This window comes from Stigmatopora argus, chromosome 3, assembly GCF_051989625.1.
Source record: "Stigmatopora argus isolate UIUO_Sarg chromosome 3, RoL_Sarg_1.0, whole genome shotgun sequence".
NCBI classification, from domain to species: Eukaryota; Metazoa; Chordata; class Actinopteri; order Syngnathiformes; family Syngnathidae; genus Stigmatopora; species Stigmatopora argus.
Window position 1 is genome coordinate 5853873 of NC_135389.1, and position 16295 is coordinate 5870167.

At 37.2% G+C, this 16295-nt stretch overlaps 2 protein-coding genes across 5 annotated transcripts in view; both read left to right on the top strand.

The window, feature by feature from the left end:
• Window positions 1–5231, top strand: part of LOC144070946 (F-actin-monooxygenase mical2b-like) — a 54318-nt gene extending 49087 nt beyond the window's left edge. For all 4 annotated transcript variants that reach the window (XM_077595527.1, XM_077595528.1, XM_077595529.1 and 1 more), the window contains 6 exons: window positions 340–404; window positions 496–585; window positions 696–789; window positions 1731–1842; window positions 3715–3788; window positions 3867–5231. In XM_077595527.1, the coding sequence (XP_077451653.1) occupies window positions 340–404; window positions 496–585; window positions 696–789; window positions 1731–1842; window positions 3715–3788; window positions 3867–4072 (641 nt within the window). In that variant the 3' untranslated portion in view covers window positions 4073–5231. The remainder of the gene's footprint in view (window positions 1–339; window positions 405–495; window positions 586–695; window positions 790–1730; window positions 1843–3714; window positions 3789–3866) is intronic.
• Window positions 5232–7532: 2301 nt separating this feature from the next.
• Window positions 7533–16295, top strand: part of LOC144071502 (alpha-parvin) — an 18557-nt gene continuing 9794 nt past the window's right edge. The window contains exons 1-7 of the mRNA XM_077596690.1: window positions 7533–7825; window positions 10236–10325; window positions 11735–11805; window positions 12218–12320; window positions 12747–12887; window positions 13387–13502; window positions 13639–13697. Coding sequence (XP_077452816.1) covers window positions 7687–7825; window positions 10236–10325; window positions 11735–11805; window positions 12218–12320; window positions 12747–12887; window positions 13387–13502; window positions 13639–13697 — 719 coding nt within the window. The 5' untranslated portion in view covers window positions 7533–7686. The remainder of the gene's footprint in view (window positions 7826–10235; window positions 10326–11734; window positions 11806–12217; window positions 12321–12746; window positions 12888–13386; window positions 13503–13638; window positions 13698–16295) is intronic.

Genomic DNA, 16295 nt, shown 5'->3' on the forward strand with positions numbered 1-16295 from the left:
ATTTGAAAATTAAGGCGCCAATTACAAGTATTGTAATGGAAACTCCCAATTTTAATGATGTTGTGTGAAAAGTAAAGAAAATGATAATTATTCTAACACAACATAATATTCAGTGAAAAACTAGTAATACAAGATATTTTATTTTTGAATTGTTTAACTTTCCTACCATCGTGTTACATTACGTTTACTTGAAAACAATTCAGAGGGCACGCCATAAAGGGATTTTGTGTCTTAGAAGTGTAGGATGGAATATTAATCTGCACCATTATCGAGTAAAATTGTATAACAAACAATGTATTAAATGCTTATTAGATTGTTCAATATTTCCTTGTTATCAAGCTTCCAGTCAGCAGAGTCTGGAGGAGCCCTCATCTGATGATGAAACTGACTCAACTAAACAGGGGGTTTGTACCCTTCTATGTAAAGTTTCTGTACATTGTATCAGTTTGTTTTTTAAAGAACATTTTCTGAATTGTTGGCTACTTCTGACCATAGGTGTCGTCGGAAAGATCGCACAAGAAGCATGAAAAGACCGTAGCTTTGCAGGCCAAACGAGAACAGTTAAAGAGGTTGCACCGAGCCCAGGTACATCCGAATCTTATTACGAGTGTATAATTATTTTGACTCGTTTTAGATTGTTAACCATTGCCTTATTTTCCTGAATGCAACATTCATGTTTTTTTTAATATATTTAGACAATTCAGCGCCAACTCGAGGAGGTTGCAGAAAAACAGAGAGACCTAGAGGAGCGAGGAGTTGCCATAGAGAAAATTATAAGAGGAGAAACGGGTACTGAACAGTACAGTAAAACACCTGCATATCTACTGTAGACAACATAAGATAGGTTCACAAAATTAGAAAAGTCAGAAAAGGGAGATAACATTTTATTGAAAATTGTCAAATTCTCTTCATATTTAGTCGTGTGATCCACTGAGTGCACAGTAACAGAAAATGTGATCTCCCGTGGTTGTTTTCTCAGTATTGTATCTGTATTGGCCCGAATATAAGATGACCATCTTTTTCAATACTCAAGATTGGATAAATACTTTTGAATCCCAAATTCAATTTTTATACAGAAAATAATTACAGTAGAACTGAAACAAATGATTATAACAATACATTCGAGAGAAACAGCATTTTACCCAGGGGCAATTTAGAGTGTCCAATCAGCCTGCCATGCATATCTTTGGAATGTGGGAGGAAACCGGAGTGGCTTATGATTTTTGTATTAGTGTATGTAAATTAACTAATCTACTGTGATAAAACAACAAATTTGCAATAAGTGCATTAACCGTCAAATTGAAGTCTAACTGTACGTAACTGTAGTCTCTTATTTTCTTTTCTTACCGCTATTTTTCATTTTTCTTTATGCTACTGCTATTTTTATTTTTCTTCTTCATGACCTTGGCCTGGGGAGTTAAGTTCAGCATTTGCTTCATCAACATCTAGCGTTGTTAATGGGTATAATGTGTAGACCTGAATGTCAGCCTACCCCCACTTTTTCAGTCTTATTTCAATGCAAAAAAAAAACATCTTCAATTCGGGCCAATACGGTATATTTTTTAGATTTGATCACAATAAGAATGTATGGAAGAGTCAATACAGGTAAATTGTTTCTCTGATCTCCCATTAGTATTGTCTTTAGTACCCCTGTTTAGATTCTTCCAATCCCTTGCAACCCAAACATTGTCAATACCTGCCTTCATGCCAATTTGCCTTCTCCCTTCAAGGAATTGAAAATCAGACACATGATGGAGACCATGCCCAACTTTATCAATCCTGGTTTGAACTGGTTATGGAGAAGAACAGACTAGTACGATATGAGTCTGATCTCATGATCTTGTAAGTGACTCCATTTAATTAAGAAACAATAAAGATCCTGTATTTTTTTTGGAACGGTGAAAAGTCTGAGAGCAATTAAGTCCTGAATTCCGACTTAAAGCAATAAACCTTTGATGAGGAATTTACAGATTTTCTGGCCTTCTGCTCCACTATATATATATATATATATATATATATATATATATATATATATATATATATATATATATATATATACATATATATACACATATACACATATACACATATACACATATACACATATACACATATACACATATACGTATACGTATACGTATACGTATATGTGTATATATATATATGTATGTGTATATGTATATATATATATATATATATATATATATATATATATATATATATATATAAGACATTGAGAATGAATGAAGTTGCACTTGCATTAAATAGGGAATAACGGCTTTTAGTTCATATATATATATATATATATATGTATATATGTATATATGTGTATATATATGTATATATATATATATATATATATATATGAACTAAAAGCCGTTATTCCCTATTTAATGCAAGTGCAACTTCATTCATTCACAATGTCTTAGACATCACACTTCTCAGCTTAGTCTGAAAGATATTCGACACAGACTACGCCAATTTTTTTGTCTTGATTTTCTTGTTTTGCCGATGCCCATATTTTTAGACCAGTACAAATAATGCAAAATAGAATGTAACCAGTAAATGATCAATCATACTGTTTGTATTAAAGTAAAGATATCCTTTTTTTACAATATTAAACAATGATTTTATACTTTTATTAGTTTCTAAAGAGAAATAGCCCCACTCAACGAACATGTTTGTCCAGTGGTTTGGTTTACAGCTACTAAAAACACACGGGATTGACGGATTATTAAAAATAGTCGATACGGGCGCCAATACTGAGTATTGGACCAGGACATCACTATTTGTTTATATAATTTATTTCTTGGGCTTCTTTATTGCTGCTGTGATTGGCTGGCAAACTATTCAGTGTCCCAGCCTACTGCCCCTTGTTAGCTGGGATAGGCTCCAAATAGACCTGGGCAATAAAACAAAAATTATCACCAAATCATTTTTGTCAACAATAATATTAAAAACATTCAATAAATTTAAACTGCAATTACACCACCCAAACACCCCAAAGAAAGGGGTGCTCATGCGGCGTGAACACTAGTTCCAGACCAATGTTCCAAAGTCAAAGACGATAAGGAACAATTAGATCGTTTTAGACTGGTTAGCTATAGAGCGGCTAATTCAGAGCATGAAAGCAAAATGACTATTACACAGCCAAAATGAGCGATTATGAGATGCAGGACTACATCGAGCTGACCCACTAAAAGATCCAAGTGAAGTCTACCTGTCATCTTTCTGTAATTCTTTTCTTAATTGATATCAAAGATTTTCCCCATTTTATGCAAATATGAAAATGTGTTAATCTGGGTTAAGTTTAACAATTTTTTTTCTTATCTTTATTGCACAACAGAACAACAAATACTTTTAAAAATCATCTTTTATATTTGCTTTTCTTATAAAGTAAAGGAACATTGTTACTATCATAATTGAATAACATGGATGTAATTTATATACTTATTCACAGAAGTTTGAAGTTTCAAATTTGAAAGAAAAAGATGTGATAGTTATCGTAATAATTATCGATATCGACTGATACTTTTTTTATAACGCTTAACACTTTTTGTTATATCGTCCAGGCCTAGCTACACGACCCTCATGAGGATAAGCAGTAATGAATGAATCAATGTTTAATGATGTTGACTGAAATTTGACAGAAACTTTAAAACATCACTGCTTTGACCAGTAGATATCACTCATTTCTTTCCTCCTCTTACTCAGTGCACAGGAGCTTGAATTGGAGGACATTCAGGACCGCCTTCAGCAAGACCTTCGATGCAGGATGACTAAAGAAGGTATATACCTTACAAACATGCGTGAAATAAGAACCAGAAGATAATGTTTTGATTACGGTTACCCTTTCTCCTGTAAAGATACAAAAAAGAGTGCGTCTGAGCTCCAGAAGGAGCAAGAGATTCTGGCTGAAATTATGAGGACGGTGGAGAAGAGAGATATGCTGGTGTCAGTACTCGAGGAGCAGAGACTGATGGAGAAGGCTGAAGACCGAGACTTGGAGAGTCTTGTGCTGTCTAAAGGCTACGAGTTCCATTGGACTCAGGCTAATGACAGCTGGGGATAACCTGAGGAGGCGGGACTGAGGGTTGACAGACCACGGCAGACACAAACTATGGAAGGCAATACGGAAGACACATGCAGTACAGGTTAACTAAGAAAAGTAAACTAATAATTCTTTAGTTTTCTATTTAATCTATGCATCATTCTTATAGTCCAACTTAAAGTCTCGACTTCTTGAGTTTTTTATCAAACTTGTATTTGTTTTTTTGTCATTTAGAGGAAAAATGTTTACTTCATATGCAACGACTTCTGATAATTACAAACTTTATTTTTGCACGAAAGAATATACAACTGGTCTGCAGCCACAACTCCTGATTTTTACTGAAGCTGGGTTGTGAACAAATTGTATTTGATCACTTTTCATCGCAGGAAGGGGTTCAGTTCTGTTTTGCACCGCTATTTTACAAGTGTAAAATGAATCAACAGTTGTGTATTATATTCACGAGTATAATTTCTGCTTCTTATGCATGTTGATAATGCTGCTCTTACACTACAAATTGGTGCATCACAGGTAAAATGGTAGAGAGTGATAAGCTGGCCCCTTTCATACAGAACTCTATCATTGGGGCTTTGTACATTCCTATTCTGTAATATGTGAAGAGACAGTGCAACAACTACTGGAGTAATCCTTTCACCACCAATCATTGTGAGCAGAAGAATGTTGTGTTAATCTTCTTACTTTGTTTGTACACTGGCCATGTTCTGTTTCAATAATGTCTCTGATACTACTTCCAGAGGGCAATCATTTTGTTAGTTTAATGTAGCCTTCATCCCACATTGGGACTGGAGAGGACAAGGACAAAGCCATGAAATTGCCCCAAAGAAAACCAGCATGAAATCAGCTTGAGTCAAAGGTTTCATGTTGTGCTACTCTTAAAATTGTAATGCTATGTGAGAAATTGTTAATTCCCTTATTTATATCCAGCCAATAATCAAGGATGAAAAGACCAAGGGGGAAATGGCAACATGTCTGAGAATGGATTGTTTCCGTCAAGTTCAGGGTAAATTTTAAACCTGTAAATGTTGGTAACCCATACAAATAATATCTCAAATTAGATGAGTATAATTTGAGTTTTTCAACATGTTTTGCTTTTGTATGATTTAAGTTTGTTTTAAAATTATCACAGTAAATATAATAAAAATGTATGCTCTCTGCTGTTAAATGGAAGCATTTGTCTGGTTACTTACTGATTTTTGTGAATATATTATTTGTGCGTAACTCATAATAGACAATAGACATCCAGTCCATCTTGACCGTGTGCGGTCGATTGGTCGCCGGTCTTTTGGTCACCCCGACCGCGACAACGGGCGACCAAAAGACCGGCGACCAAAAGACCGGCGACCAAAAGACCGGCGACAAAACAAGGTAAAACAACACGTCTACGCATCAATAAAAGCCAACAATGGCCATGAGCACTTTCACTGAGCCGACGTGTGAGTGTATAAGAGTTTGTATGTACATGCATTGTCCCTTTAAGAAGCAACGTCAGTCAGGGTCTTAAGTTCTCCAACAAAAAACAATACAAGTCCGGGAAATTTGGAGCTTTTCTTTAGCCTAATAATTACTAGGGCATTAAGTATGACTAAATATTAATTCGCAGTTTGTATATAGGGAATTTGAGCAACGATTTAAATGGTAATTATCACTTACTTTCTGGGCGACCAAAAGACCGGCGACCAAAACCTCGGCGACCAAACGACCGTGTACCATCTTGACAGTCAAAATGAATTGAACTTTAATGACAAAGGAAGATGACCAATCAAAGTTAGTCAGTCAGTTGTTCTAGATTTAATGAATTGGACATCTTCCGTACAGCGCATCCGCGAAAGAGTTGCGGGGCTTGATGGAGCCTAACCCAGCTGACCCTGTATCTTCACAAGGGTACCGGGGGGTGCTGGAGCCTATCCCAAGCATCTATTGGTTGCTAGCTAATTGCAAGGCGCATAAAGATGGACAACCATTCACGCTTACAGTCATACTTAGGGGGTGTTAGAGTTTTCAACCAGCCTACCATACATGTTTTGGGAATATGGGAGGTAAACAGAGTACCCTGGTAAAACCCACACAGGCCTGAGGAGAACATGCAAACTCCATACAGCACGGTCGGAACACACTAGGGATTGAATGCTTGATCTGAGAACTGTGAGGCCGAAGTGCTAATGGCAGCCTTAGATGTTGAAAGAGCCATATTGGACGGAAAAAAAAGTCCGTAGCAGCAAGATAATTAAAAGCCTTGTTTAAGCCTTATAATTAAGGCAACACATGCTGTATGTATCTATATTAGCCTACTATCAAAATGAATAAGTTGGCGATAAATACAACATGAGCATTCATGATTAAATGTTTATTTTCCAGGCAGTGAATTGTTCAGAGAACGAAGCCCTACGTGTTCTGTTGTACAATGGCACCTCAAGTTTGACTTCATTTCAAAATTAATGAATTTTAATGCATGTTTTTTGGGATGTGGGAGGAAAACCAGAGTACTACTTTGAGAAAATCCATACAAACCCAGGGAGAACATGCAAACTCCACACAGTGAGGACCAACCTGGGATCGAACTCTCGACCCCGGAACGGTGTGATTGACGTGCTAATCACTCGCTCACCGTACCATTATTCAATATATTTAGTTTTTTAAATAAAGGTCACCTTTTGTCCCCAGTATGTCATGCTTTGAAAGTGTATTTTGTTGTGCTTTTTCACCACTAACTAATACAAACTATTACGTATGCACAAAAATATTAAAATAATAATAATAATAGTAGTAATGATAGTAATGATGATGATGGTAATAATAACAATAATAATAATTATAATGATAACAATATTAACAATAATAACATTGTTATTATTGTTAATATTGTTATTGTTGTTATTATAACAATAATAACAATGATAACAATAATAACAATGATAACAATAATAATAATAATAATAATAATAATAATAATAATAAGGCGGCCCATTGGGGTGATTGGTTAGCGTGTTGGCCTCACAGGGGTTCTGGGTTCAAGTCCTGGTCGGTCGACCTGTGTGGAGTTTGCATGTTCTCCCCGGGCCTGCGTGGGTCTCCTCTGGGTACTCCGGTTTCTTCCCACATTCCAAAAACGTGCATGGTAGGCTGATTGGACATTCTAAATTGCCCCTAGGTATGGGTGTGAGTGTGCATTGTTGTCCGTCTCCACCGATTTAGGGTGTCCCCCACCTCTGGCCCGGAGTCAGGTGGGATAGGCTCCAGCACCCCCCGCGACCCTAATGAGGATAAAGTGGTTCAGAAAATGTGATGAGATAATAATAGTAATAATAATAATAATAATAATAATATTGCTAATAATAATAATGTAATAATAATAATTATTATTATTAGTATTATCAATATTAAAAAAACGGCTCTCAGAAACGGGGAATTTAGTTCGATGAGATAGCCCAACTCGACAATCCCTTGGATTTCAACCGGGGAGGCGGGGCCAGTCACTCGGGCCAGTTTGGAGAGAAGTGTGGAATTCCATTTCCGCTTCAGGGAGTGGACCGCGATTTTATTTTCCTCTTCCAACAAACTTTCCAATTCCACGTCAACTTTGAATCTTTGAATCATCGCATTATAGTATCGTTCCGACAATGGCTTCCTCTCCTCAGAAATCACCGTCTTCTCCTAAATCTCCGACTACACCGAAATCTCCTTCTTCTAGAAAGAAAGACGATTCTTTCCTTGGAAAACTTGGTGGGACTCTGGCAAGAAGGAAGAAAGCCAAAGAAGGTAAACAACTAACAAAATAATTAACTACGTCTTACCATGGGCGTTCCAATGGGTTTTCCTAGCATATTGTGGCGAGATCATAAACATATAGTGAGTTTTAAATTTAGTCGACATCCTTAGTATTCTAGAAATCCCGTTAAAAAAAGATGGTCTATTGCGCACATTTAGGAAATAAAGTATACCTCTCATGTACTTTTTATTTTCATAAAAGTAGCCTATCTTAATCACTGCGTATCCTGTGAATGTTTGCATCGTGTCTTTTTTCCCATTTAAGGTAAAGAATTCACTTGTGGTGCAACAAGGAATGAGACGTATTCTTGAAGGCTCAACCCCTTTCAGTCCATTTTTAATTATAATAGCAGAAAAGAAGCCACTTTACTCCTAGAACCGTTGGGTTGGGTGTGGATCAACTGTAAGCATCCCCAAACCCTTGTTTCAACCTTTCAATAAAAAGAAAAAAAAGAGTATCATAAATTGTCATATTCAGTAATGCCTTGAGATACGAGCTTAATGGGTTCCAGGAACGAGCTTGTATGTCAATGTTTTCCCATAGAAAATAACTAAATACTAATTAATCCGGCAGGCCGGTGACGCGAGTGGTTAGTGCGTTGGCTTTACAGCTCTGGGGTCCTGGGTTCAAATCCAGGTCACGTCCATCTGTGTGAAGTTTGCACGTTCTCCCCAGGTCTGCATGGGTTTTCTCCGGGTACTCCAGTTAACCACATTCCAAAGACATGTATGGTAGGCTGATTGGACACTCTAAATTGCCCCTAGGTATGAGTGTGAGCACGAATGGTTGTTTGTCTCCTTGTGCCCTGCGATTGGCTGGCCACCAATTCTGGGCGTCCCCCCGCCTCTGGACCGAAGTCAGCTGGGATGGGCTCCAGCACCCACCGCGACCCTAGTGAGGATAAAGCGGTTCAGTAAATGAGGAGATGAGACAGTTTACTTTTCCTCACCTCAGCCTCATTTGTTGCTATTGTGTTTTATCACATCAAATTTGTGCTGGCATGACATCATATGCACACGCTGGCCCAGTCTTTCTGAGTCTAGAAAATGATTTGATGGAAGGCACTGGTTTTTAAAATAAATATATATATATATATATATATATATATATATATATATATATATATATATGTATGTGTGTATATATATATATATATATATATATATATATATATATATATATATATATAAATTTCAGCAACACACTTATTTATTTATATATTTATTCATGTATTTATTTATTAACTTACTTATTACCTATCTATTTATGTCTAAAATGCATTTCCTATTTCTGCATCCTCACCCTCTTGCTACTGTGACAACGAAATTTCCCGAATACGGGATGAATAAAGTTATCCAACCAACCCAACCCAAAGTTAAAATGGGATGAGGATGTCAAGGAGAGGGTTATGAGGAAACGTGTTTTTATGCATGTTAGCAATAGAGGCTAACATGGAGCATGAACCCATAAGGACAATAACATTACAACTCGTAAATACATGTGCTGGAAAGAGCAGCCTTATTGAAAATGTCCTTAACCCACTGTCCTCCTTTGAGGACAGCCTGCAATGTTTCTTACTTGATATCTAGGTGTTTCCACATTTTATGTAAATGTTCTGGAAGCGTTGCAAAATCTAAAACTTTTTGGGGGGTTACACATTTACACTTTCTTTTTGTGAGGCTGAAAATAGTCGGCTGGGATTGGCTCCAGCACCCCCCACAACCCTAATGAGGATAAAGCGGTTCAGAAAATAAGATGAGAGATATGTCATATTCTCTCTTCTTATAAAATAAGGTAACATAGTTACTTTCATATTTGAATAAGGATGGAGGTAATTTATTTACTTATTCACAGAAGTTTCCAATTTGAAACAAAAAAGATGTGATAGTTATCGTGATAATTATTTCCTTTTTTATCATGATAACAATTTTTGTCTTTTTGCCCAGCTCTAATGTAATTTGTGGTTAAAATATCTTTAGCACAGGGTTTGTAACACAATGATCACTGCTTTTTAGTATTATCTGCAGACTATGTGTGTTGTGAATGAATACAGTGCATATTTAGTTATATTTTAAATTGGGGTTCTGGCCCAGGCAGGGACAGGTTTCTGATCCCAGACTATTTTTGGCTGAAACATTATGGAAATCTGGATAATTTGTCTCCTCAACCAGGCACTCCAGGTAGCCTGCAGGCTGCAATTCTGTGTGATGGGAAGGGGCTGTGAAATAGCAAATCTGATAATACAAATATGCTGTAAAACAAGAGTGTGGATGAAACTTATTAAATAACAGCATTATTTTTGTTTATTCTCTCTTTTCTATCTAGTGATTCTGATTGCTTTATCATTGACATCAAAATTGTTTAAGTAAATCTTTCTAATTATGTTTCTTATAACTACAGTGTCTGAACTTCAGGAAGAGGGGATAAATGCCATCAATCTTCCTCTCAGCCCCTCCCATTATGAGCTGGACCCTGAAGACACAATGCTCGGTATAAGTTTCTTTTAATTTATATCTTTATTACACTGTTTTAACTAAGAAGTGTGGATTTAAAAAAATCAATCTCACAATATACAGTGGTACCTCGACATACGATCTTAATCCGTTCCGGGACTGAGATCGTATGTGGAGCTTTTCCTAACTCGAGCGAACGTTTCCCATTGAAATGAATTAAAAACAAATTAATTCGTTCCAACCCTCTGAAAAAACACTAAAAACAGGATATTGGATTGGAAAAAATGTTTTATTTCTTCTAATTTGCCATCTATTAACAAAGTAACACATAACTAGTGGTTTAATAGTAATAAAATTGTGTTTAATAGAAGTAAAATTAGACGCATTTCGCGGAGGGTAGAGACAGTGACAGACACGGAGCCAGGGGGGTCGGGGAGGGGGTTCAGGGGGACTGTATCCACAATGCACTTGTAAACGAACAAACAAATTTAAATTAACCTGGATTATTATATACAGACACTCAAACATACGTTTAATGTAACTTTACACAAAACTGAATTCTAATTTTGTTTTAATCTTTTTTTACCTTCGTTCTGGCCGGGTTAGTTGTTTGCCACGCCTCCACCCTCACGTTCGCTATCGATGGGCTGTTTGCTGTTGTATTCCCTTCAAAATATTCCGAAAATGATGCACACAGATGTCCTCACAATAGGATAACACACGACCACTTGCCAACGAGAAGTAGTCTTGAATTAGCGATCTCTCGCAACCTCCTACCCACGTATTGATTGTGGGTAATGAAGTTTTATTCTGAGAAAGAGTGCCATTGGCAATTGGTGTTGTGTGCACGAGTATACTTCATTACCCAGAAGGCCCTCTTTTTGCCCGTGCATGCGCGTTGTGCGTTTCCTGGTCCATTTGTAGGCGAAAGAAACCGTTCAGTGCTCGTAGATATCTGTTATACACGAAAGAGATGCGGCAAAAAAAGACAGTGCGCTACAATGATAAACAGCCTCTCATGTCATGGCCACCTGGCTTGGTCGCATCTCAAAATGTTGATCGTATCGCGGGCGAATTATTCGATCGAAATTTTCGTCGTACCACGAGCTGATCGTAGGTCGAGGTACCACTGTACAGCTCTAATGTATTGTAATGAGGATTCACATTCTGTGTCTCTTTTGATTAGCCCACAGACAGTGACCACCATACTTTTAATGGTTCAAAATAATTAAACTTCTCTCCTTACACAGTGTCAGATTCCTTCCTACATTGTTTCTCTTCGAGATTTTCCTTTGCACTTCTGAATTAGTTATCTTTCTTAAGTTGACTTCTGTTATCTCATATTTAAAGTAATGTAAGGAAGTTTCTTCCCTCACAACATGGTATAAATGTTACTTATGACTCGAACCATTCCATTTGGACTATAAGTGATTGTTGTTCTTTTAGAGGAAAATGAGGTACGAACCATGGTGGACCCAAACTCCAAGAACGACCGCAAACTCCAAGAACTGATGAAGGTCAGTGATGTCATATATAAGCAGTCGTGCGCCTGTTTGTTTCTCAATATTTAATTTGAATACCACGCAATCCCAACATGCACTCAAGTATAGTATAATATGCTTCTCATAATTCACTCTTTCATAACCCCTCCCCTCTCATACACGTGTATCAAACACACCTATTTGTGCTGGCATCCCTGCTTATAAGCACACATTTCTGCTGTATTATTTTGTTCTATGGGGTTTTTCAAAGGAAATTGGAAAAAGTTGAACTGAGCAAATGTACTGTTTGAGTATAAATGTGGGTGATGATTGGCTGCTGTCTTCGCACATTAGGCCTCATTGCAATATCATAAGCATATACCAACACAGGTGTATACACATTAGTGCAATCCAGTACCCCAAAACATTTCATCACGTTGTCACATAGGTGTTAATCGACTGGATAAATGATGTTCTTGTGGGTGAAAGGATTATTGTGAAGGATCTGGCTGAAGATCTCTATGATGGGCAGGTCCTGCAAAAACTGTTTGGTGAGTCTGCATTACTCAAGAGTTATATTTTAGTATTTCCATAGAACATGGATTTAAGGTTCAAATGGACAATTGTACCGGGTATTCACTACAGAAGTGTTCAATCAAAGAAAACAAAAATGGAAAACGTACGGTATTATTATTTGCCCAAAACGTTTTGCAACATGTTAAGTCCCATCATTTACTACTATTTTTGTTGAAATAACTTGTTCCTTGAGTAATTAAAATAAGAAAGCAATATCTGAGTTTCCACTGGTTAATTATCATTTATAAAATATTTCTGTGTCTGCAGTTTTATTTTATTTTAAAGTATAGCATAAAAGACAGTATAAATTCAGTTTTATCGTAGTAAGAGTGTGCGTGTATGCATTTTTATATACCTATGTTGATCTGCTGTTTATTACCTCAGCTTTTGATGGCTTTCAGAAAAGTTGGAAGGGGAGAAACTCAATGTGGCAGAGGTGACACAGTCAGAAATTGCCCAGAAGCAGAAGCTGCAAACTGTTTTAGAACGGATCAATGATTCACTAAAACTCTCCACAAGGAGTATTCGGTGGAATGTTGACTGTAAGTGACTATAATAATCATGTAACTCTATTCAACATCAACTACAATTCCAAGGACTTTTGTAACAACTTTATCTTATCAGCTGTGTTTTGTAAAACAGTACAGGAGTAACGATAAAAAACGATATGCCAGAATCGTACAAATCCAATTTTTGAATTATCATTTTGGCATAACTATTAACAAAAAAATATATGTATATCTTGTCCAATTTGTATTCCATTTTTTTTAAAGATTGTATATAGTTGTGCCAAAGAATTTGTTCCGGAAAAGCTTTCCAGGGGTTAGCTGAACATGATTAATGCAGGAGCTCTTTTCATTCTTTGCTGTTTTCCCCTCTTTAAAAGGAATTAACTTTAAAAAAAAAAGTATAAGATTGAGTTTTTTGTTGTTGTTGTTGTTGTTGTTTTTGTTAAAGAATAACAAAGACACATTTTGGCAGTCAAATTCTACTTTAACTGATAACTAACTATTTCCTTCCTTTGTCTCTTACAACGCCAAGCGGTTCATGCAAAGAGTATAGTTGCCATCCTGCACCTGCTAGTAGCACTTTCACAACACTTCAGAGCCCCGATCAGATTGCCCGACCATGTTTCTATTCAAGTAGTTGTGGTCCAGGTAAGTGACAAAGTTCTGCTAAATTCTTTCTTTGTCTTTACTTTTTTTAACTAAACAGAATGAATGGCCACTTGCTTGCAAATTTGCTCTTGATCATTTTACTTTTAGAGTGATGATGCTTTTGTCTGGCTTTCAGAAAAGAGAAGGCATTCTCCAGTCTAGACAAATTCAAGAAGAAATCACTGGCAACACAGAGTAAGTTGGCTCTATTCTCAAACTGATGAGATTTGTAATTCAGGGATAATTTCCATTTGTCCTTCATTGAAGAAAATAGTGGCTCCAGATAGGCTTACAGTTTTTGAAGGAATAATATATTATTCCAGAAACTATCATGGTAAACAATAGTATCTTTGATTTTTTTTTTTCCCCTCGCTCGCAGCATGTGGCAACATATGAATTAAACATTACACAAACACTTGAAGGTCATGAAAAATTAATATTTAGTGATTAGATGAGCCTTCTATATCTTAAATATTAACTACAATCTGTATCAGCAATACTGGCCCTGACTCACTTGGACTGCATTATTCTCCACAGTGTCTGTGTATATGTGCACGAGACCCACCTCATTTCAAATGAGGAGAGAACAAGGCAACGATAATGAATGTTAATTACATTTTGTGTCCTGAAACCCTATTGATGTCCATCTATCGACTGTTGAGGTTATATAATATTAAGGCAGAAGTAGCTGCAAACACTTTTTGTTACATGGAGTTTAGTGGATAGAACGTTTGGTTTTAGAGCCACATCATTTCACACCTACAAGTTTGTGCAGTTGGATAACCTTAAAACCTGAAATGAGAAAGGGGAGCGTTTAAATCCATGGTAGGTCTAGTCAAACACAAAAGCAAGTTTTGGAGTGATTTTACTTTCATTGCCATTTTAGTGGTATTCAGGGCTTTGATAATTGATGACTGATTGTATGTACCTTTTCCCATTGTGTAGATGTGTACATATAATTAGGTCATTTAAAGACTCTCCTCAGATAAGAAGTTTTAAATAACCAAGTAAAATAGCAAGGCGAGCAAAATAGTGTTGACTTTTAATTGAACGACAAGAGAGCCTTTATTGCTTACACACCACACGTTCACACCCAGGCAGAAGTCATAGACCTGAGTTGCTGTGGGGCAAGATGCTGCAATCGAAATGCAGCAATGAGAAAGATAACAGCATGACAGCCCAAACACAAAGGATTTCTAGCACTACCATGGTCACAGTGCAAATACAGTTATTAGCACACCACCAGGAACATTGCTCAGACTTGCCTTCCCTTGATTATAGACTCCATGTACCGTATTTTCACGACTATTCGGCGCATCGTATTTTAAGCCGCAGTGTCAGTAACGAGTGCTATTTCTGTATTTTAGACACACAAAGCACGCACCGTTTCATTAGACGCATATATATTATATCTTATATATGGATGAACATCGAAACGCAATAGCGCTGGCTACCGGAAGCAGCCTATTTCCGGGTTCCGGTGCGCACTGACTGCTGGGAAATATAGTTCTTGCACGCTACACCCACACGCTAAAAACATGTTTTAAAAAGGCAACGGAAGCAAAACTGAGTTCGGTTGTACTTTATTTAGACATTTTACAACTCACTCACGTCATCATCACCCACAAATCCCTCAAAGTCCTAATTTTCTGTGTCCGAATTAAACAATTGCCCAAACGAGCCTTCCAAAAAGCCGGGTCCCCTCTCTTCGTTCTCAGAGTCACCGTCATTTCCATGTGGCTCCTTAGAAATGATGCCGGCTTTGGCAAAAGCTCGAACAACCGTGCAAGCAGACACGTTCGCCCAGACGGCCACAATTAATTCACAAATAGTAGCTAGCCAGTAGCTAGCGTAACTAGTATTCCAAGGCTGTCTTCCATGCTTCGCAGCTGTGTTGATGGCGATCGCCAGGCCACAATTCGTTCACAAATAGTAGCTAGCTAGTGTTGATGCCGATCGGCAGGCCAAAATCCATTGGGTGTACAGACGCTCCCCTACTTACGAACAAGTTAGGTTCCGAGCGATTGTTCATAAGTTGAATTTGTTCGTAAGTTGCTCAGTGCTATATTTTGTATTATAATTTATGTTTAAGACCTATATAAGTATATTGAAGGTTTATATAAGTGCATTTGTATGTTTAAGGCTTGTATAAGTAACACGCATTGGTTTGTACTGAAAAAAACATTTAATAAAATGGAGAAAATACATACAGTACTGTATACATACATTAGAGAGAGAGAGAGAGATTTACTAGAAACTGGCCGAAAGAAGCTATCTAATGACGATTGCAGTTTTCTTTTTTTCATCATAAATGATGCGGTAGCACTGTATGGCATCATTCAATTGATTTGTAAACTTTGTGCAACGTTCAATATTTGGGTCCTGCTGCTCGATCTTTATGTTTATAAATGGTACTGACGGTCGAACGATTCAAGTTGTATTCCCGTGCAACGCGCATCAAGCTTCGTTATTATTGCTACTCATTTCAAATGAAATGGCTTGCCTCTTCCTTGCACCTCCCTCAATAGAAGCCTTTCACTTTTCACCAACCATATTGAATAATGGATGCACGAGATATTTAATGATAAAAATGAAAAGGGTTCTTTGCACACTGGAGATACGTTCACGCTCTTCCGCACTGCAACGAAGTGGGCAGAAGAAGGTAGATGCTGGGTGAGCTGAGCTCTCACAGCGCCAGGCGTCGGTATTAGCGGCGGAAAGAAGCACTACTCGGAAAAAGGCACGCAATACAAAATCGAACTTACGAAAATTTTTCGACAAACGCAATTTGCA